Here is a 23,943-nt window from a genome sequence, read left to right as displayed (position 1 = left end):
ATTTTAAAGTTGCAATTTAATGAAATTAAAAGTGTTGGGCATAGGTGAAAACTGACATTTTTTCCATAAAAAAGTTATAATACTATCACTTACATACAATCTATCTATCATAATTAAAGATATATCTACACATGTTTTGGTACGTTTCACAAATCTTCAAATGTTATATTGTACACGTGAGATTTTCATAAAAAGTTGTTTTGTGAAAATAAACTTTAATTTTTATTGATAATGAATATTGGAGGTACAATTTCTAGTGCATGATTATCAAAATCTTTCTTTTTGACATATACCTGATTCAAGAGCTCGAATCTTTGTGTTTTGAAGTTGAATCTTCGATAAATCTCATTCGTCTCGTCGAATCAATATTTGGTATATTATTCTATATGGAACAATCATCAACTTGTTGATATGATATGGTTGAATAATCAATCACATTCTATAAAACTTGTATACTCAAGATATCAACTTGTTCTTTTAGATATCATAGATATTTTAGACTCCATTTGAAATTGTTGTAGCTTTTAAAATAATTGCAGAGGTAGTTGTGCTTTTAGGAGAGTTAGTTGTAAAATCAAATAAAATATTGTTGGGTAAATTTTAATTTAAATTAGAAAAACTAGCTATGATGTTTGTAAATTAATACTAAATTTATGTAATTTAGTTATATGAATCAAACCAGAGTTATTATTTCAATTATTATTTTTTAGATAATAAATTTATACTTTAATTTAAATTTTAGCTCATTATATTTAATCTAAATAATTTGATAAAAGTTTTAAAAAAATATCTTTTTGGGCAAATGATATTATTATTATATATTTAGTTAAATGGTAAAAGTTACATCTATCGACTTTTTACGCGTTAATTAAAATTAGAAAGTGATTTTGTTAGATTAATAAATTATTCATTTTACCAAATAATATAGGCAGTTAAAATTGTTCTATAATCACTTTTTATGATTGCAAACGCAATCCAAATGGAGCTTTAGTTTTCAAAACATTATGTTTTCAACTTTTAAAGTCCTTTTGAGGAGTGACTCTTGAGAAGTTGGCTAAATAGAATTTAAAATAATAATAAAATATGGAATTAGAAGGGCAGTTGTTGTTAGGGAATATCACCAATTACCTTGTATACATAACTCTACCTTATTTTTCATCAATTTGGAGACTTTAATCAAATTGACATCAACCACGAAATATATTTATCTTCGACAATATTTGAATTGGCAGAACCAACCCGTTATATTTAGATTTTAATAAACTATGTGGATACAATAAAAGTTGATAATTGTTGGATCAACACCATCACGCAGCGGAAGTGAACAGGATCCAAAGCACTCTAATTCATTAATTTTGGTTGAAAAGAAACATGTTAAAAAAATGGGTTTCAAGAACATACCTTGGCCAAACCAACGAAATCACTATTTGCTAAATCCTCCAAATCTTTGTCTAAACTGCCACAAGATCTTCCCTACTATTCTCTTGGTGCTCTAGATTGAGTTATGGGACTCAAAATAAGCTGGAATCAAAGGAACTATGGAGAAAGCTCACCGAACCACCCCATTGAAGAACACCTTATTCATCCGAATTTTTCAGCAAAACTTCAATCGGTTTATCATCATTTTCTTCACTCCAATCTCTTCAATATATTGTAGACTAACATGCAAAAAGACGTGCTATATGGGATGTAGCTCATTCTTGGAGTAAATCAAGGAAGAGGTGGTGGGTTCCTAGTGAGCAACTTTGAAGATGACTTGAAAAACCCATTTTTCAAGTTTGTGTGATTTTTCAATTTTCAAAATCTATTTTGATTTTAAAATCATATTTTATTTCTAAAATCAAAATTTATTAATTTTACAAATTAATTTTCTAATAAAATTATTAAATAATTATTTGAACAATTTAAATAATTCTAATTAATTTAATATGCAATATTAAATTAATTTTTACACAAATTCATCTTCATATATTTAAATATATTTTTTTCCAATTCCGTTTGATTCTAATTTGAACGTTTCAAATTAACTTATCACGCTACTTTAGAGTTAATCCATTTCCGAGCTAGTAGGGGGACCTCATGGACCTACAGATCATGGGCTCCAACGATTCAAGCTTAATCGGCTAAACTCATTAGACCGATCTAACTCTCATTCATTAACTAATGGGTCACTCCACTAAAGTCCATAGTTGAACTCTTCTCACTGTAGATATATTATGTCCACTCGATATAACCATTATTAGTAAGTTAACCCTTCACAGGTTGTTCGTAATAACGACTGGGTCAAATCTCTGTTTTATCCCTGAAATTACCTTTTGTTCCTTAAGTCTTCACTGATCCTCTAATGAACAATTTTTTTGTGATCCAATCACAAAACTAAGTCCCTCTCATGCCAAATGAGAGGGCGGAATCCTTTGTTCAAGCCGGAATCCACACTTAAGGGAACAACTTCTCTACTATCCCTAAAGCAGGTAGGAATGAATTCCCTCTTACACCCTATGTCCCCAGTTATCTATCCAATCTTACCCCTAAAATGGCAGTCTTATTAAACCGACGCTGTTGAGTCAACCCTCACCTATGCAAATCTAAGGGCAATCCCAAATAAACAATAGTTCATAGTTAGCTCGGGATTAAGGTCAAGTTACCAATGTCATCGCTTTGAAATAGTTAGTCCTAAAAGTAAACAACGTATAAAGTAAGAGTGACTCATTTCGTGGTTCGATCTTGTACAAACTCTTTTTCACAAGGACACCTTCACTCCTCATGTCCAACATGAACGAATTAGGATTACTTCGTTTGTAATACTTTACAACTCCTTGTAACAACTACAGAGCAGACCGCATCCAATAATGTTACTAGAATAAGGTACCCAATCTTATCCATGTACTATAGATCATTTTGACTATTTACTCGAACCCGATCCACCTTTATGTCTCCATATAAAGTTCAAATACTCATCAAATAGTCAAGGGGCCTTTAGGTTTATTGGATTTCTATATAAACAATAGATCTATTTAATAACACCTTTATTGAATTATTAGAATAAGCTCCATTGTGTACATACCATGAGTTTTAGGACATAAAACCCAACAAACTCCCATTTGGACTAAAACTCTAGTGATAACTTATACATCCGATATATAAGACTGAGTTTCTGAATTTTATAGAGAAATACAATAAATTAGGGCATCTCATACCCATCTTTTACCATTCGGTATTTCTATACCCAATATTTCTCACACTTGCCCTAGGTTATCTAGTATTCCTAGTCCTACTAGATAATTCTCAAACACTTTAGCCAAGAGAATCATTGTAAACATGTTAATATACAATAGGCTTTAGATAAAACTATAAGGGGATTGCATCTTAATCTCAATAATGGCTAGGAAACACATTTTCCTCCTACTACTCAAGGTATTCTCAACACTTTGAGCAAGATGCATCTGACCTATCTCAACAACTCTTTGTTAACAGTCAGATCTAGAGATCTGTAAACTTTCTATACTTTAATCTAGCTATTTAGATATCTGGATATCTACAAATGGCTTTTAATAATTTGATTATTAACAGAGATTGCTAGAACAAACATAATATTTTGAAAATGAACATTTCATTTATCACAAAAATATATACGATTTGTTCTATACAAGTTTTAACAATTAAAAACAAGTAGCAACTTCTCCCACTGGATGAGCTAAGAAAATGGTCCCAGGGTCAAGTTAGCTTTGTTACCTTTTCTCTGCTCTCTTCTCGACAAGATATTTGAGGGCAGTGTCTCATTTAGTGCCCTTTTTCGTTGCAGTGGAAACATTCCCCTTTGCAGCGCTATCCTTACCTTACAATCCATTAGACTTCTTCTTCCCTTCCCTTTGCCTTTCTTCACAATAATACTCTTACTCTTTGAAGAGGAAGCAACTTCATACTTGGAGGACATTCCTCACTTCTCGGCAGTAGTAATATTTCCTTCTTGAAGGATCTAAAAACTAGAGTTCCATGAGCGGGTTTAGATCGCTCCGATTTCACAATGACCGGAATATAAACGATATACATTATATACTAACAGTTATGTATATTAAACTCAATGACAACATGCTCATAATACGATAAAACGTAGAGAAAGAAGTTCATACCAGAGGAAAACGATCTTCGTTTATGTGAACCCACAGCAGAGGAAAACTCCACTGATCTACCAGCACCCAAGGAGTCTCTCGACTGTTACTAAACGATCCAAACGTACACGAACAAGGATTCGGGAACAACCCTACCACCAGGGAAAATCCTCGACATAAAAAACTCAAAGTGTGGGCTCTGGTGAGTTTGGTAGAGGACAGAGGAAAGGGTATTGTGTAGACGCAAGCGCGTACAAGAAGATCTCTGCTATCGTATAGTGGGGACGCTTATTGTATAGTAAAACTACACGATCGTTTAGGAAAAACTGGATGATCATTTAGGAAAGTGGTATATGATCGTTTAGGGAACGCATGAACCAGACGATCGTTTAGACGAAAAAGAATCTATCGTATAGGCTCTCGGCGATCGATCACTCACGATTTCTTTTGGGGCGCGAGATTTCAAATTGCACAAATGAAATGAATTCTAAAAAATGAAAACGATTTTCAAATTTCAACCCGCGGTTACCTTAACCTTCGCGGCCCACGTTCCCACGTTCATATATGAAAATTTTGGTTAATTATTAAATAATTAATCAATTCATTTATTTAATAAATATAATCATATTATATTTATATCCTATAGTTTGATATCATATATCTACTATAGTATTTTTCCTCTACTTGATATAAATCGTATTTATATCTAATTCCCTCCAAAATAATGTATCTCATACATCTAGCCAATTATATCATATATAATTAACCAGTCCAATTAACTTCCTCTTGTCAATTTGAACATTTCAAATTAACCCAAACACTGGTTCTCGACTTTATCAAGCCACCCAGGTGACCTAATGGACCTGTGGCTCGAAGCTCCATATGGTACGTGAATGGCTGACTAAACTCTTTAGCCACGAGATTCACCATCTGTTAACTGTCAATGATTCTACTAAAGACCAACAGCTGAACTCTTCTTACCACAGATATATTTATGTGTCCATGATAACTGGTAGAAATGCCAGTTATTACAAGCCTTTTATTTAGAATCATGAGGGCTAATAAGTAGAAAACACGGTGACAATACTTAAAATTTGCGAAAAATTGAGTTTTGCATCAATTAGCACCTAAATCCTCACTGACCCCAATATTATGCGTTACTCCATGCCAAAGTGTCTATTTTTGTAGCTATTGTAGGAATCAAACGCTTGCGTTTGAAATAAGCTATCGCAGACAGACGCATGAGTTAAGCAATCGCATACGGTAATCACATGCGTCCAACGCATGGGAATTGCGGTGACCAAATGGAGATTGCGGCCACGGAGTGATAGCCATAATAGAAGATCACAAGATGGATAGAACGTGTTGATAACTTTAGCTAAATTAAGCTCGGACGCATACCTTGGGAGTATCAACAAGATAAGGTGATGTGACAATGCCCATACCACGACAAAAGTAGCAGTGAGCCATACCTTCATCATTATAGCTATCGACGTCCAAACTCTATAAATAGTCCTTGGGACCTTCATTTTAAGACATCCGAATTTCTGCCTCAAGGCAGAAGTTTGTGATCACAGACGAGAGCTTGAAAGAGATTTTCAGTGAGAATTCTTCATCTCCACCACCCAGGCCGAGTGACGATCGGAGCATTCGATTGAGATAGAGCTCAAGAGAGACATCTCCACCATTCAACCATGGCACCACCGGCAACCTTGACGCAGAGTTCTTCCTTTCTTTTCTAATCTCTGTGTTGTATTACATTTTAGCTTAAGTTATTAAGATATTTTGCGATCAATGCAAATCTTAACTCATTCATTGTCGTATTCTTCATCATCTTCATCTCTATCATAGTTTATCTTCAACGTTTATTTATCAAAGATAATCGCATGCTTAATCGTGTAGCCTAGAGATAGGACATATGAAGCAACCCACCGAGAGGTGTACGTTGTGCGAGTATAGTGAGTTAATCCCCTTTTGCTTGGTGAAAGGCTGTAGCAACACCTGTCTATAGGATGTTGCATTGCTTGTCAATAAGTTAAATAGTCGCGTCTAACTGCCTGAAAAGGTAAGAGATGGAACGCACTAAAGTAAAGTTCGCATTATTCCTAGAGATAGGCACAATCTTATGCTCGACGCAACCATGCACTATAGAGATATAGTCATGCGGCTGACCACCAAGAGGTGTGCAACGCATTAGTGCAATGAGCTGGGATTACTCGGGCGATTTAAGATAATAAACATTACTATGCGTTAATGGTCGTTGTGCCTCTACTTATTCTCATTGCAAATTTTCTATTGCTCAATCTGTTTAGTTAGAAGTAGGAATAATGTGTACATCCATTTAACTTCTTTTTATTTTTCTTTTCATCGCCTCAAACGCATTGCTTCACAAGAATTATTGAGTGACAAGTCCCTGTGTTCGACCTCGGATTACCCGAGAAACTTGCGTTTGTGTTAAACTTGGCGCGAGCGTAAGAAAAATTATGATAGGAACGCGTGGTTATTGCATATTAGTTTAACGCATATTCATTCCGACGCATGACTTCAGACGCATGGGTGCAAATGCATGAGCCATGTTTAACGCATGAATTCATGTACAACCCCATCCGTCCTTAATAAATAAAATAAAACAAATCCGTTCCTAAAAATAATCAACAGTCCATTGGATATAACCAATCATGAGTACGATGACCCTTCACAGATGCTCGTAAGTACAGTTGGGCCAATTTACCATTTTGCCCATGTAGTTACATCTCACTCTTTAAGTACCACTGATTCCTCTAATGAACAATACAATATAGTCCAACTATGTATGAACACCTCTCGGGCCAAGAGAAGGTGTATGGCACCACATCGTTCAAGCCTCGGAATTAGCCCTTAAAGGAGCCATCTATCTCCTTACCCCTGCCTCAGGGAAGGAATGAATTCTATCTTGTGTAGTTGAGTTCCCAGCTCCCAAATCAGACGTATCCCCAAAATGGTAGGTTTGAATCGGCGACTTGGCCACTTGCACCCATACAAATCAAAGGACTGCTATCGATGGCAGAAGTTCCTAACTCACTCAGAATTGATGTCAAGTTACTTATGGTCATCCTAGTGAAGTGAAGACTCTGTCATGAATGGTATTATACAACGAGACATTAGAACTTCGTGGTCAGATATTATACAAACTCTTTGTATAGGACGCCCCCGTTCGCATGTCCCCAACACGAATTATCAGGATCAGATCATCTGTGGCAAGTCACGACACTTGTGACCATTCCACAAAGCGGGTCGCGTCCGTAGCATTACCAGGATAAGGTTTCCCTCTTATATTCATATACTGCATACCATTTTGGTTATCATTCAAGACATGATCCACTTATATATCACCGCATACATGCTCGAGTCACATACAGATAACTAGAGATTTTATGTTTATTGATTTGTGGTAAAGCAGATAAAACACGTAAATGAGCAAAACAACAAGATGTGAAGTAAATATCACATATTAACAATCACAGGTGTTCATATATACTGTTTACAAAATACAGGATATGAGATTTTAGGACATCAATCCCAACACTTCTGACACCATACCCTTTGTTCTCAACATTTTCTGGTAACCTGTAGCTCATTCAGCAGAGTAGTCAAATTTTATTCATAAATGCATTCAGAATTGCAGAAAACTTTTCGGAAGAGATTATAGAATAAAACCAACTTGACTTCTCTCGTTCATGAGAGCACCATTTACTTCTACCATATTAAAGTGGACCATTATGTCTAGGACACATTCATAAACATTGGTCCCCACTCTGATGCAGGTGTTGTAAATGTGCTTAATGGCATTTCTCGCAGAGATTCTATAGTCTATTTGGCAGTACTCATATCCTCATGCTTCTTTTGTCAACACATCAGATAAGCTGGCCAGGATATAAGCACAGGCTATATCATTAGCCTTAACCCATCTGTCATATACATCTCGAACATTTCGGTTTGTGTTAGAGCTAGGAATGAGAGGACAATCCTTAGTTAAGATAAACCGCAAATTGTCTATCACAAGTATCGTGTTCAAATTTGATTTTCAATTCTTGTAATTATCCCTGATGAAGTTTATCTGACGCCAACACTTATATTATTGAACTTGTCATTCTGAAATTTTATATCCAATCAAGTTTTAGCAATTTTAATAATTTACCCAATATTATTCTTTTGCAATGATACTACATCAAAACATTCTTGACTAAATACTACCTCCAGAATAACTCATATTCTGATAGTCATTTAGGTACTGCTTTTGGTCAGACATTAGTAACACTTAATAATTTTGTAAGTGTAAACCCACCATTTTCGGATGTCAGAGGCCACTAATGACTAAAGAAATCCTATCCATTTTTGGAGCTTGAGTTGTTCTGAATCCCATGATACAACCCTCCGAGGGGATAGCCGTCGTGAAACGACTAACAAAGGGCCACTTAAAGCTAACCAACAGGCGCAACATAGGAATCTCACAGTCCAAACTAATGGAGGAGACCGCAGAATATGTTGACACATTTCCTTCACCCACTTACTATGAACTACTTCCTCCGTTCACCTTGGTATTGACTCATACAAAACATTTTCTGAAGGGAAGTCACTTCCAGGGTGACACGAAGCATCATATGAATCTCAGGTGTGAACTATATGGAGATGTGGCAGTTGAAATCATACACTGGATTTCTGTTCGAACAACTTCCCCTTATTCACCTGAATCTAAATTTAAGCTAAAAAAAATACTTTCCGAATGGAGGTCACTTCCAAGGTGACACGAAGTACCACTTAAATCCAGACTGTGAACTCTTAGGGATGCGAGAGCTAAGAATAACATACCGTATAGGTTATTAATCTCCCGCTAAAGTTTTCTAATAACTCTATCATATAGAAGTTATTCACTACCACTAAGTGTTCTAATGTTTGGGTAACCTTATACTTAGGTTTTTTTCGGCTAAATAAAAATAACCCTAAGTCTATGTGGTTTATCCATGTATAACTCTTATAAATGGACTTAAACCTACGATGTCTAGGTGATAAACCCTTTTATTACCTTACATTGCTCATGGATACTCATGAAACTAGTTACCAACGCTCAATTATTCGGCCATAATCCCCAGGTAGGAGGTGTTCCGTAGACCGTCAACTTAAATACCCCCAAACCTTCGACAGGATTATATATCGGTTGAGTTTGTGACCCTAGTTTTACAAGTTTAACGACCTATTTTAACTAATTAAAACAAGTAGTTAACCTATGTGAGCATGCAGTTGTTCTTCATTATGGATTTTAAATGTCTAACCCAATAGCTTATAAAACTTCAGACATGCTAAACATCCACAACATACAGACATTCAATATCTAATATAACACTTATATTAAATACAACAAACCCTAACATGCATACTATATATTATAAAAAATTATAAAATACTCTCAATGCATGTTGCATGCTTCTTGGCAAAAACAAGCAAACAAAAGCCTAATTTATTACAAAAACATCTTGAACCGCTCCAAAATCGCTTGAACCGGACTCGAACTGTCTGAACCGAATCAACCACAAACCATTTAAAGCTTAACCGAACCAAACTTCAAGAGAACCGGTCGAACCAACTGATCTTGCTCTCACCCAAAATCTTGCTAAGTTATAACGTTTAGCATTGACGACTATCGTCATGCATTTGGCTCGATCATTTAGAAACCAACCCCTATCGTTTAACAAAGCTACACGATCGTGTAGTATTTGCCTTCTATCATATAGTGTCATCGTCTAGAGCTAGAGGACGCTACACGATCGCTTAGTGTCAAACACTATCGCATAGCTCCGTCATTTAACACGAACAATTTACTAGACGATCATTTAGCACCGAGTCTTGATCATTTAGCACCGAGTCTTGATCATTTAGCGCGCCCCCGAGGTAAGCGATCGCCTAGTGCTATCGTATAGCAATTGACGCATTGCTCAGCTGCTGCTCATAGGTAAACGATCGTGTAAGTGATCGCTCAGCGCCACCGCATAGTTCTTCGCCGCATCACTTAGCTCCGATCAAAGGTAAACGATCGCTTCGCCATCGCATAGCTCTGTGTCGCGTCGCTTAGCTCCCACCCGAAGCTACACGATCGTGTAGTGCCAAAGCATAACAAAACAATGCATTGCTTAGCTCCCGAGGTAAACAATCGTCTAGCGCACAACACTTAAACGATTAATGCCCGAAGCTACATGATTGTTTAGCTTTTCCTTCATATCGTCTAACACATGAAGCTAAACAATCGTTTAGCTACTGAAGCTCAACGACGATATGAATAGAGGCTGATCGTCTGGAATTTGCAACTCGGCCCCTTCGTTTGTTTCTTCGAATTACAACTTAATTTTAACTCTAGTAACTCTAAATAAGTTGCAAACTATTGGGAAGACATTAAAGCTCATCAAGCAAGAGCCAATTGCAAATTTAAACGGGAAATCAAGGAGAAATTAAAGGCCAAAACTCAGAAAACCATATCATTACAGCAGTTTCATATTTTTATACAAAACACCCACCAAACCAAAATTAATGCGAATTGAATGCTTATAAGATGCTCTGATACCAATTGTTAGATCAACATCATCACGCAGCAGAAGGGAACAGGATCCATAAGCACTCCAATTCATTGATTTTGGTTGAAAAGAAATAAGCTAAAAACATAGTATAATGGGTTTCAAGAACATACCTTGACCGAACCAACAAAATCACTATTTTCAGCTGCTAAATCCTCCAAATCCTCGTGTAGACCACCACAAGATCTCCTCTACTATCTTCTTGGTGCTCTAGATTGAGTTGTGGGACTCAAATAAGCTGGAATGAAAGGGAATATGGAAAAAGCTCACCAAATCAACCCATTGGTCTCGTTTTTTTATATATAAACCAAATCGAACATAGCTCAATTGATGTAAGAGTATGCTAAAAATGATACAGTTTGTGGTTCAAAATTTCCTATCTTCAATTGTACTATATATGAGAATGCAATACACTCTAGAAATTCATATAAAAAATGAGAAATCAAGGGGGAGAGGTGAACAATATAATTAGGGGAAGATGAAGATATGAATAAGAAGTTAGAAAATATGTAAGGCTAAATTATCAAATTAATTTAATATTCCAAATTTTCTTTTCTAAAATCTTATTGTACTATATTCACGTAAATTTCCTTCTATTTGTTGTTTAGAGAATACATCTATGGGTGTACGTCAAATACAAGGATATGTTAACAAACCATTTTCTCATTTTCTTAAATTAATAAAATATAATAATTTTGTAATTTTATCATCTTTTAGTGTTCACTTTAATTTTTTTTTTATTGTTTTGTTTTATTGTTTTTTTTTCCTTCTGCAAGTGTTCTCTCAAGATTTATGATTGATCTTAAAAATGTATTATTGACTTATTCAATCAGATGCAATCAAAACACTTCATGCTTGTAAATAAGTCTTTAAAATGTATTGAAAACATTTTTTTTAAAAATTATTCTCCATCAAAAATATTTTAGATGCAAAATAAAATAGAAAAGATAGATAAGATAGCGATACGAACAAGACAATTAGAAAAAAATGAAACATATGGGAGGGGTTAGAAAATATTTAGGAGATATTACTAATATTAATTTAATCTTCTTATTCATTTGTTGTTCATACTCTCGTTCTATAATATAATTTTTCTATTATTTTATGCCGATAAAATAAATTTATGACGTTAACTAATATAATTATGTTATTGGATTCTTTTTCCATTTTCTTTAATTAATAAAATAAAATAATTTTACATTTATTTTCCAATACAAGGTTGTATATTTTGTCCTACTTTAATTATTTTCCTTTTTTCCGTAAATTAGATATTCGAGGATAAAATGTAATTTTTATACCAACAAATAATTAGATATGTTGGAGTTAGAAACATGCAAGCGAAAGTGATTCATATCTTAAGCAGTATAATTTCATTAATTTAAGGATTAAGCACACGAGTTCAAAACTGTAAAAACAGAGTTTGATGTGCAAACCTTGATGTAGCTCAAAATTGAATATGTCCTTTAATCGTCTTTTATCGGGAACACTTTGTGGACCAGCGTTAAAGTTTCCCGCTATTCTTCGGCCTTGTATTGTGGGATATGAATTTGTGATGAAATTGAAGGAAAACAAGATTTTGAGAGTGGTTGGAGTTTATGAATTTGTGAGAGATTTTAGCTTCGAAAACCTACCTAAAAGGAACTCATCTCAACCAATATTTATTATATTTAAAGAATAAATCATATACTCCAAATTCACCATAAATTGACAGCAATTTGAGCATTCAATTAAAGTGGAATTTGAGGTTAGGGAGTAGGGATGTTTACTATTCGGTTCGGTTCGGGACTCAAATCGAACTGAATCGTAAATTTTAAAAAGTGTATCTTCTGAAACTGAACTAAAACCGCATATTCAGTTTGGTTCAGTTTCACGATTTTTTTATTATTTTTATTATTTTATGCTTTTTATATTCTCCAAATTATAGGCGGTTCGGTTCGGTTTTACTTTTTTTTTATTTATATATATATGCTTTTTCATATTTTTAAAACTGTAGGCTCGGTTCCGGTTCGGTTTTAGTCGTTTCAATGATCACCCCTATTAGGGAGATTAAAAATAGTGGAAAATTTTTCACTTTCTCCATAAATTAAATTTCCAAAAGTCCGATTTCAAAATTAATTCAAATAGTTAATATAAAATTAATTTTAAAACTAATTTAAAATCAAATTGATTATAATAACTAATTTCATATAGATTTAATTAAACAATTTAATTAATAATATTCATTTATTATCAACTATTAAATTAATAAATAATACCAATCTCGACAATGAATCCCCATTCATGTGTATAATATTTAAATATTTGTCAACCCTTTAAATTGTTTAATTCATAATTAAACGATAATGCGTTAAGTATATCAAATATAAATAATGCTTATTTCCTAAGCCGAATTTAAACAATCCAATTTCTCTCGTCACATTGTTAGAAGGTTTAGTCAACTAACCGTGGGACCTAATGAACCTACAGACCATGAGGTTCGAAGATCCCAAATTAACCAACTAAACTATTTAACCTAGTTAACCAACATTCGTTAACTATCGGGACACTCCACTACAACCCAGTACTGACACTATCCTCGTTGTAGGTATATTTTTGTCCACTCGATATAAACTATGATCAGTAAGTTGATCCTTCATAAATTATTCATGATTACAGGTTAGAATTATCGTTTTATATCTGTAATTACATATTGTTTCTTAAGTTCCCTATCATTTAATGAACAATTGGTTTGTGGTAAAACTACCAAAAACAAGTTCCCTGCATGGGACCCCTTGTTCAAGATCCAAAGTTAGCACTTAAAAGAGCAACTCATTTACTATCCATATAATTGAGTAGAAGTGAATTCCTATTGGAAGTGACTTCTTATTGGAAAACTATGTCCCCGACTATCTACTCGGTCTTATCCCTAAAATAGCTATACTCTCAGTAATATCTTCATTCAATAAACTTCAATAACAACCTTATTATAAAATAAAATATGTTTATTGTTTACAAATCATGAGTTTTATGACTTAAAACCCAACATAATAATAATAATAATAATAATAATAATAATAAATCCTTTAAACAAGAAGGTTCATTTAAAAAATCATACAAAAAGTTGGCCTTTCTCTGCTTTCCCCTCTTAAAGTCGTTGCCTTCGAAAAACTATAAAAGAATTATCCAATTAATTAATAATTAGGATATGTTATTACATTACTTTTATATAATTTTGTTTTACAAATTTTATTAGCATCATATTTCAATTTTATTCATCCATATATGTTTTTAAATATATTTGGATCTTTTTATAGTTTTAAATTTCATACAAACTTTTGAATTTTAAATTCATTTATTAGTATTCATTAAAAAAAAAAAAACACAAAAAAAAACCTCTTTTAAAAATCATGTCACAGATTTGCAATCCCAGTTAAAATCTTTCATATCCCTTATAAATTAACTCGAAACAGAAAAATACTATTTTTCAATTATTTCACTTAATGTCAAATATTTACTAATTAAACTCAAAGAACGTTTAATAAAAAATTTATGTTAAAATAACAATTAAATCACAATTTAAAATTTAATATATAAATCTATGTAAACAAAAATTTAAACGGCCTACATTGTGCGTGTCTCCCAACTAGTATATCTTAAAAAAGTATCATAAGATGAAAAATATCAATTACTATTTTGTAAAATATTGCAAAGATCTTAGAAAGATATGGATAGATCTAGAGAGAGATAGTAATGTTGGAGATTACCATTAGGGTTTCTCAACGTTACAATAAGAGGAAAGGATACAAAATAATAGAGGCCCAATGAACTTTTACATCTAAAATAAACCAACTAAATAATATCTAAATTATATAAGCTAAACTTATTATATTTAATATTAAGTACTAAACATATACTCTAACAAATCTCACTATATTTATGTATTTGGATTACATTTTTTTGAGATTGTATTTCTATTACATTACAACTTCACGAAGTTTATAATTCGATTAGATTTTTCTATTTGTTAGGAACGTAATTTAAAGTAAAAAAAATTATGAAATTTAAAAAACTAAACAAATAATTATAAAAATTAGAATTTTAACAATGAATAGATAACACAATAATCAAAACCAAATCTAAATAAATAAATAAATGGATCGACAAATCAGATTGAGGACAATGACAATAAAAACAAGATAAATGAGAATAAAAGGAAAAATCTAAAGATTTTTTTTCTCAAAATTTGAAAATTTCGCGATTGTGATGGAATAACTTTTGAAAATTCTCTCAAATATAATTACAATTTTTTTACAATACGGCTATAAGAATCGTACATCAGGACTACGCAAAGGCAGCAAATCACCACCGTTGAATCCCAAAGAGCAAATCCAGCCGTTGAAAAGGTATCAAGCATCGTAAGCCCTTCGGATATACGGCGTTGATGAGGATAAAAAACGCTGCGTACGGATAGACACGATCTTCGTGACCGTACCATATTCCCCCTCCCTAGCTTACAGCAATTGCAAAAATAAAATAAAATAAAATAAAAGGCTCCAAAAATTTGCTTCCAAAATGAACGCAGACTATTTTCTTTTCCCTCTCGCGCGCTTCGTCTTCCTCTGAAGCCACTATAGGCACTACAGAATACCCAAACCATTCTGCTCTGTCTCTTCCCCAAATTTTTCCTCTCAAAACCCTAAACGGAGCTCCGATTTCTTCAGGTTCCTCTTCTTCATCTATTTTCTCTAATCTTCGCTTGCTCTCCCTTCTCTGTTACTGGTATGGCATTCTTCTCTTTCCGTTTTTTGTTTGACTTTGTTTGACGCCTTTTCTTTTGTCGCTCGTCTTCGTTTTTAGCGGTACCGATCGAATTTGGATTTTTTAGCGGTTGTTTTTCTGTGTTTTTTGCTGCATTGTTCCCGAATGCGATGGAGCTTTTCTTCCTTTTCATGCAATACAGGACTGCGATTTTTGTTTTCTTCATCTTTGGTTTCTTTACTCTTTGGCTTGTTGAGTTACCGTACATTGTTTTGCGTTTCTAGATTCTTCTTGTCTATGATGTTTAGCAGCCTAAGTTCTGTTGCTTGTCTACCGGACTCCTGAGCCGTTGGATCATGTGCATTATACCACTTCCTGGTTGGATGCTTTGGCTTATAATATGGTTCTTTTGCATTTGTATCAACTGATGAAGCTTGATTATCTGCAATGGCAAGTTCTATTTCGTTGGAACACCCTAAAGTTTGTTCGAGTTGGGATGCTTTAGAGTGTCTTTTTTTTCTAGCTTCTGTTTATTTTCTATTGACTTGTTTTAGACACATCGAGGTGTTATAGCATTGTCAAGTTCTTAAGATGTTCTCAACTTGTATGTTTAGTGAAGGATATTATGTTCTCTATAAGTTTGTTTGAGTTGGGATGCTTTAGAGTGTCTTTTTTTTCTAGCTTCTGTTTATTTTCTATTGACTTGTTTTAGACACATCGAGGTGTTATAGCATTGTCAAGTTCTTAAGATGTTCTCAACTTGTATGTTTAGTGAAGGATATTATGTTCTCTATAAGTTGTTAATCCATGTGCGTTCACTGCTCCAGGTTTTCCTTTTGGTTTAAAAGATGGTTAACATTACTAATACCGAAGGGAAAACAAATGAAGCCTCCCCTTTGCCCCTGGTGCCATCTATACCTCCTGATATGAAGCCAGAAAAAGCGATGTCTCCTACATATACGATCATGAGTAGACGCGGTGTAGGAAGCAAAGGGAGACAAATTCCTTTGCTCACTAACCACTTCACAGTATCTGTCAATGCTCCAGATTTGATCTTCTATCAATACACCGTATGCATTTTTTCTTTTTATTATTCTTCTCAGCTTCCTTTTATTTATTTACACCATTCCTCCCTTGTGCTTAATGTTTATATTTATTATTGCTTTTGGATTGCAGGTTTCAATATGCTATGAAGATAGCAGGCCTGTTGAAGGGAAGGAAATTGGGCGGAAACTGATGGATAAAGTGTATCAAACTTATTCTTCTGAACTTGCTAATAAAAGGTTTGCATACGATGGAGAAAAATGTCTTTACACCATTGGTCCCTTGCCACAAAACAAGCTTGTGTTCACTGTGGTGCTAGAGGGATCATGTGCAAAACTGTACGTCCTTATATCATTTCATATTCCACCTAAATACTTATACTTCTCTCATTTATAACTTACAGTTACTTCTGTTACAGAGAAACAGGTACCTCTGGGGGCAGTGGGAGCCCAAATGGGACTGGAAAGAGATTAAAGCGTAGTTTTCAGTCGAAGACTTTTAAGGTTGAGCTAAGTTTTGCAACAAAAATTCCAATTAAATCCATTTTTACTGCTCTCAAGGGATCAGAAGTAGATAATGGCAGCACTCAGGATGCATTGAGAGTGTTTGACATTATCCTGAGGCAGCAAGCAGCAAAGCGGTAATTGGGTCCTATTGTGTCCTATGCTAACTCTCTCTCTCTCTCTCTCACACACACACACACACATGTATGTATGTATGTATGTATATGTATGTATATGTATGTATGTATGTATGTATGTATGTATGTATGTATATTTGCTGTTTGTTAACTAATATCTTCACAAAGTCCTGTTGATAATGTAGGGGATGTCTTCTGGTACGGCAGTCGTTCTTTCATGATGACTCGAGGAACTTTGCTGATGTTGGCGGAGGGGTAACAGGAGTACGGGGATTCCATTCTAGCTTCCGGTTGGCACAGGATGGATTATCATTGAATATGGGTAACACTTTTATTTACTATTTTTTTTTGTAAGTCTTGCAATTGAGATAAGATTTTGTATGTCGTATGCCATTCATCATCAATATGGAATCCTTTGCATCATTTTGCAGATGTTTCTACCACAATGATCCTGAAGCCTGGACCAGTGATTGATTTCCTAATAGCCAATCAGAATGTACGGGAACCACGTTATATTGATTGGACTAAGGTAGAGAACTGACCAGTACATTATTCAGTTTCCAATTTTGGTGCTGCATTTTTTTTTCTCTGTAACATCTCTTTCATTCTTGTTTTTTCTAATGTGCAGGCAAAGAAAATGTTAAAGAATTTGAGGGTCAAGGCAAGACATCGGAACATGGAATTTAAAATCATTGGTTTAAGTGAAAAGCCTTGCAACCAACAATTGTAGGTCATTGTTGCACTAAACATTTTGGAAGGAAAATTTCTGCTACCTTTTGTTCTCGAAAGATTCTGACTTTACATCTTTGTTTTTATCCTAGTTTTTCCATGAAACTGAAGAATAATGGGAGCACTGATGGGCAGATGGTTGATATTACTGTTTATGAATATTTTGTCAGACATTGTGGCATTGAATTGACTTATTCTGCTTATTTGCCATGTCTAGATGTTGGGAAACCTAAACGGCCAACTTATATGCCTTTAGAGGTATGAACAAATTGTTGTGCTTAAAAGCAATAACTGATATTTCATGATGATACTACTTTAGAAGTGTTTAACATTCTTTCTTCTTTTGGGGGGGTTTTTTAGTTGTGCTCACTTGTTTCACTTCAACGCTACACAAAAGCTCTGTCTTCTATGCAAAGAGCATCTTTGGTAGAAAAATCAAGGCAGAAGCCTCAAGAAAAAATAAAAATTATCACCGATGTAAGTTTTTCTCAAAATCTGAAATCATATAAATTTTTGTTGTCCATAAGCGTTGATTTACAAGGGTTCATCTGGCAGGCTTTGAAAAATTATGGATATGATGAGGATCCGGTGCTAGCACAGTGTGGAGTGAAAATAGATAGACAACTGACACAGGTTGAGGGTCGTGTACTTGAATCTCCAAAGGTAGATTTTCCTATGCTTTAGTGGATGAGAGAGATTTTCAGTGCCATCCTTGTTACAAGAATCTTTTATTCTGCCCCTAATAATTACAATTTTGATTTTCAGTTGAAGGTTGGTAAAAGTGATGATTGTATTCCACGGAATGGACGGTGGAACTTTAATAACAAGGTAAGCCTGAAACTATTTGCAGTTCTAAGGAGGGAAATGTGATATTATTAGAATTTATGCATGGCTTTTTCTAATCAATGGTTGTTTTATTTACTTGTTTATTTTTATTTGTATTTGATGTATCATATTTAATTTGTAGACACTTCTGAATCCCACTCGCATTGACCGTTGGATTGTTGTCAATTTCTCAGCACGCTGTGATACTAGCTACATATCACGCGAACTTATAAATTGTGGAAGAAATAAAGGGATTGTAAGTTTAATAGACCGTGCATTAGGTCACATCATTTTTTTCTATTGCTCTTGTACATGCATATGCTGTGTAGTTTGACGAAATAATTCTTTCTATTGTAATTTCTGTCTTATTGGACTCTTGTACATACATATATTTGCAGCATATTGAAAGACCAATTACCTTGATTGAGGAAGACCAGCATTCTAGAAGAGCCAGCCCTGTTGACAGGGTTGAAAATATGTTCGAACAGATGATGGCAAAGATGTCAGATGCACCGACTTTTATTCTTTGTGTCCTCCCAGAAAAGAAAAATTCGAATATATATGGTCTGAATTTTCTGTCCTCTTATGCATTCTTTTCTTTAGATTCTGGTCATTCATGCATTATGTTGTCTGTTAGGCTTTTCCTTGGAAAAGGAACCTAGAACAAGCGTCTTGACTTTGCGCCGTTAACTCTGCATCTTTGCCCTCATTTCATTCTTTTAATTGGGTTGTTCTTTCTTAAGCAATTCATTCTTTCTTTCCGTTTACATTGTGAAAGGACCTTGGAAGAAAAAATGTTTATGCGACTTTGGGATTGTTACACAGTGCATTTCCCCCACTAAAATTAATGATCAGTACATTACTAATGTACTTCTTAAGATTAACTCCAAGGTAAAATTTAACAAACTTTGAGCAGTTTCTATTTAGTAAATCATTTTTATGTTAGTTTCCTTTTGCTAATTCATTATTCTTTCCTTTTAGCTGGGAGGTATAAACTCATTGTTGGCTATCGAGCATGCATCTTGTGTTCCGATGATAAAAGATACTCCAACGTTGATCTTGGGAATGGATGTGTCTCATGGGTCTCCTGGACGATCAGACGTTCCATCCATTGCTGCAGTAACTATATTTTTTGTTTCTTGTTATCTGATATTAACTTATTTGGCCAGCCAGTTGACAGTTATTACTTTTGGATCTTAGGTTGTTGGATCCAGATCCTGGCCTTTGATATCAAGGTATAGAGCAGCTGTACGGACCCAGTCGCCTAAGGTGGAAATGATTGATGCCCTATTTAAGCCTCTGGAGGATGGCAAGGATGATGGTATCATTAGGTACTTTTCATTGACAACTATTTTTCACCTGGAAGATCCTGCCCCCCTAAATTAGTTGTTGCATTTGCATCATACCGCATTTACAAAACTAGATCATATAATATAATTCTCACTCATAAATCTCAGAACGATCTCCTGAATTTGTTTGTTAAAAATTTTGTACACTCAAGTCATTAGTTTGTGTAATATCCATCATTTAATTTTGAGGAATAGTGGTAAATATTTTACTAATTAAATGCTAGTCTCTTGTGATGCAGGGAATTGCTTTTAGATTTCTATAGCACTAGCAAGGGCCGCAAACCAACTCAGATCCTTGTCTTTAGGTAGGACCATGGTGTTTAAATAGTTCGTTTATAATCACGTCTTTGCACTTTGTTTCTTTGACTCCCTTCCTTTACTTGAGATTTTATTTTTTCTCTCAGAGACGGAGTTAGTGAATCTCAATTTAATCAAGTGTTGAACGTTGAGTTGGATCAAATAGTCAAGGTACTTTATGCCTACAATTTTGTTATCTAATCCCCCTCTGAGCTGGTTAAAAAATTGGCTGTAGTTTTTTTAAATGATCAGCGTTTCATTTGGTGATATTATATTTTTTACAAAGTGCGTTAAAGGCTCCTAAGAAAGTCGATGAAATTTTAGTCACTATTCGGCAATTGGCATTGATAAACTTTAATTTTAACCATGGGCATTCGATGAATTTGTTTGTCTTTGGATCAGTTGTCAATGTAATACCAGATACTGAGATGTTCATTTTACTGCAGGCTTACCAACATCTTGGAGAGGTTAACGTTCCAAAGTTCACAGTTATTGTAGCACAAAAAAATCACCATACAAAATTTTTTCAACCTGGTGCCCCTGAAAATGTTCCACCTGGTCTGTTTCTAAGATTGGTTTTAAATTTGTTCATTAAGATTCCCCTTATTCCAGTTGTGTTGATACTCTCTCTTTGTAGGAACGGTTGTTGACACAAAAGTTGTACATCCAAAAAATTATGACTTCTACATGTGTGCTCATGCGGGAATGATTGTAAGTTCTTTTAGTAATATGTAATTCTATTTCTTTTAAAAAGGGAAGATTCTAATATGTTGGCATTAAAAAATATTACGATGACCTCTACTCATTTTGTGGTTTATTTGTGAGTGAAATCATTCAGCAAGTAGCTAAGCTTAGTTTTGCTATTCTATTTTATGTCTGATTTTGATTCCTGTATTAATAACAGGGCACGTCAAGGCCGGCACACTACCATGTCCTGCTCGATGAAATAGGTTTTTCTCCTGATGATCTTCAGAACCTTATTCATTCGTTATCATATGTGTAAGTATACAATTCCTTAAATTTACCAGCTCTTTATAAGATTTCCCATTGGCCACCCCAATCGTTATTAATGCATTTTACGGATCTTGATATGTTGTTCAGGTATCAAAGGAGCACAACTGCACTTTCAATTGGTAATCTAATTGTGCCTGATTTATTCTTTGGAAAATTCTCAACACAATCTAACCTATAATCCATTTTTCTGATCCAACTATTAATTCAGTCTCGTTCACATTTCAGCCGCACCAATATGTTATGCACATCTTGCTGCATCACAGATGAGTCAGTTTATTAAGTTCGAGGAACTGTCTGAAACCTCCTCTGAACGGGGAACCATTACTTCATCGGGAAGTCTTTCGATTCCAGAACTTCCACGGTTGCACCAAGATGTTGATGGTTCTATGTTTTTCTGCTGAGGCAGTGTTTATTCTTACCTCAGGTATATATGGCTTAACTTTGAATAGCTTAGGATATTTTGTGTAGATACAGCGGGAATATAGGAGCAAAATATATATACCAAACCAACTTAGAAGGTGGTAGGACAATGAGATAAGAGATAGGTCGGTAGAGAAAAGTACATAGCATCAACCTTCCAAACTTGAAATAGAGCCAAGATTATCATTGTTTTGATTAAAATTTATGTTTTAACTGTTATTTCCGGGAGGCTCATTTTGAATTGGACCCAGTGTTCTACTGAAAATGATTATTTTACAAATGTCATCATCTCTTTTTAAGCAATTTTTTGCTAGCATCATCCATCAATTGATCCTTTCACAGCCCATTAGATGTGTGTATAATATATAAATGAAACAAATGAGTCCTGATTAGTGTGACTTGTTAGTTTCTTGACTAGCATTTTCCACCGACACAATCCTCTATCATTAATGCATCCATCTATATAAGTTGGTTTCTTGTATGTAACCTTATGCAGAAGGTTGATGGTGATCATGGATGATATAATGCTTTAACTAGTTGAGTTATGTTCAAATTAACATTTATTTGAGTTATTTACTATTTACAAAATTTTCTTTTAATGTTTTACATACAAGTAGGGGTATATATAGGTTGAGTTGGGTCGAGAGTATTTTTTGAATCAACCCAAAAAGTCGGGTTTGTTTGATTGACAATCCAAATGATTCAAATAAAGTTTTCAACCCAATCCTTAAAATTTGGGTTGGGTTGTCAAGTTATAACTTATTTTTTATTTTCAATGAAAAATATGTAAATTTATATACAATACTTGATTAATAATTAAAATCTCATAAAATTAAAATGTTAAATACAAAATATATGTGATATTTATTGTAAATTTTAAATAAAAACAAATATCATAATAATTTTAAAAGAAAAATATTAAAAATTCACAAATTAATTAAAGTAATCAAATTTCAAACAAAGGGTTGGGTTGGGTTAACTCAAATTTCCTTTTTAGCTAACTCACATCCCAATTCAATTTAATAAAAATAGAAAAATTCAACCCAATCTAAGGACAAAACTAACCCAACACAATTCTTATATTTTGGGTTGGATAGTTTGAATTATTTGGATTGTTGGGTTATTTGAACATCCTTACATAAAAGCTAAATGTTTTTACAGTCATGGTTTATCATTATCATCATTCTTCTGATTTAACTTTAGTTTTTTTTATGAGTTTTTAAATATAGAAAAATAAATCAAAATATTTACAAGATAGTTTTAAATTTTAGAACTATTAATGATAGATGTTGATAGATATTGGCAGATTTTTATCCGTGTCTATCAATATCTATCCGTGTCTATTAGTATTTATCTTTGATAGCTCTAAAATTTTGTTATATTTTATAAATATTTTCTAACCGTTTTTTCATTTGAAATAATTTTTTTTAAAAAAAATTATACTTTTTGTATTCATATAAAAAATAGTGATTTTAAATGTCATTCATGCAGGTTATTTTCTTTTATTTTTTTAAATAATGGTATAATACCTTATTGAATTTTAGATTTAGAAAAGAACTTATTGCATGAGAATTTCAGAGTCTTTAATTTTTTTAGTTGGGAGAATTTTTAAGCTTCTCTAACATAGAGTATATTAATGACTTCAAGTTGGAAGTGGCCAACTGAAGACGTTTTAAACACTAAACCCAAGGTGTTTTTTTTTCCTTCCTTTTTTTAATAAAAAACCGAAACAATTAAGAAAACATGTATTTATGTTTTGATTTTGTTTTTGGTTTTTGAAAATTAAGTTTATTCTCTTTTAGTTTTTTATAATGATTTGCATCTTTCTTAAATATTATAGTTGAATTTTTAGTCAAATTTAAAAAACAAAAACAAATTTTTAAAAGCTACTTTTTTTAGTTTCCAAATTTTGGTTTAGCTTGGCTTTTTAATGTATTGGTAAAAGGAAGATGCCAATTGAATAAATTTGGAGATAGAAGTATAACTAAGGTTGTTCATGGGTTAGGTTGGGTTGAAAGATTTTTTAGACCAAATCTAATTATTTGGATTGTAAATTTCTTTAATCCAAATAACCCATATTAAAAAAATGAATCAAACCGTACCATGAAATATTTGGGGGTTAATAAGGTCATATTTATTTAAAATTTTGTTATAGAAAGAAGTAAAATATAAATATG

The 23,943-nt window shown here is 33.6% G+C and overlaps 1 protein-coding gene across 2 annotated transcripts; it reads left to right on the top strand.

Annotated features, from left to right (window-relative positions):
• The first annotated feature begins 15,253 nt into the window (after nt 1-15,253).
• Nucleotides 15,254-22,069, top strand: LOC120077571 (protein argonaute 16-like). Of its 2 annotated transcripts, none has more exons than XM_039031508.2 (23): nt 15,254-15,411; nt 16,276-16,518; nt 16,625-16,830; nt 16,911-17,132; nt 17,318-17,454; nt 17,564-17,661; nt 17,761-17,858; nt 17,954-18,119; nt 18,222-18,338; nt 18,417-18,524; nt 18,627-18,689; nt 18,829-18,942; nt 19,085-19,250; nt 19,465-19,577; nt 19,668-19,805; nt 19,887-20,017; nt 20,275-20,340; nt 20,440-20,503; nt 20,779-20,890; nt 20,970-21,043; nt 21,237-21,331; nt 21,434-21,465; nt 21,572-22,069. In XM_039031508.2, exons 2-23 carry the CDS (start codon nt 16,297-16,299, stop codon nt 21,745-21,747), a joined length of 2,718 nt encoding a protein of 905 aa, XP_038887436.2. In that variant the 5' UTR covers nt 15,254-15,411; nt 16,276-16,296; the 3' UTR covers nt 21,748-22,069. The 2 variants fall into 2 exon arrangements, with proteins under 2 accessions (XP_038887436.2, XP_038887435.2); XM_039031507.2 differs by having other exon boundaries at nt 15,254-15,469.
• The last annotated feature ends 1,874 nt before the right edge of the window (nt 22,070-23,943 follow it).

The sequence above is a fragment of the Benincasa hispida genome, chromosome 5, assembly GCF_027475165.1.
Source record: "Benincasa hispida cultivar pf3 chromosome 5, pf3_genome.v1.1, whole genome shotgun sequence".
Lineage (NCBI taxonomy): Eukaryota > Viridiplantae > Streptophyta > Magnoliopsida > Cucurbitales > Cucurbitaceae > Benincasa > Benincasa hispida.
The sequence above is the reverse complement of the archived record's forward strand: the minus strand, read 5'-3'. Positions and strand labels throughout refer to the sequence as shown.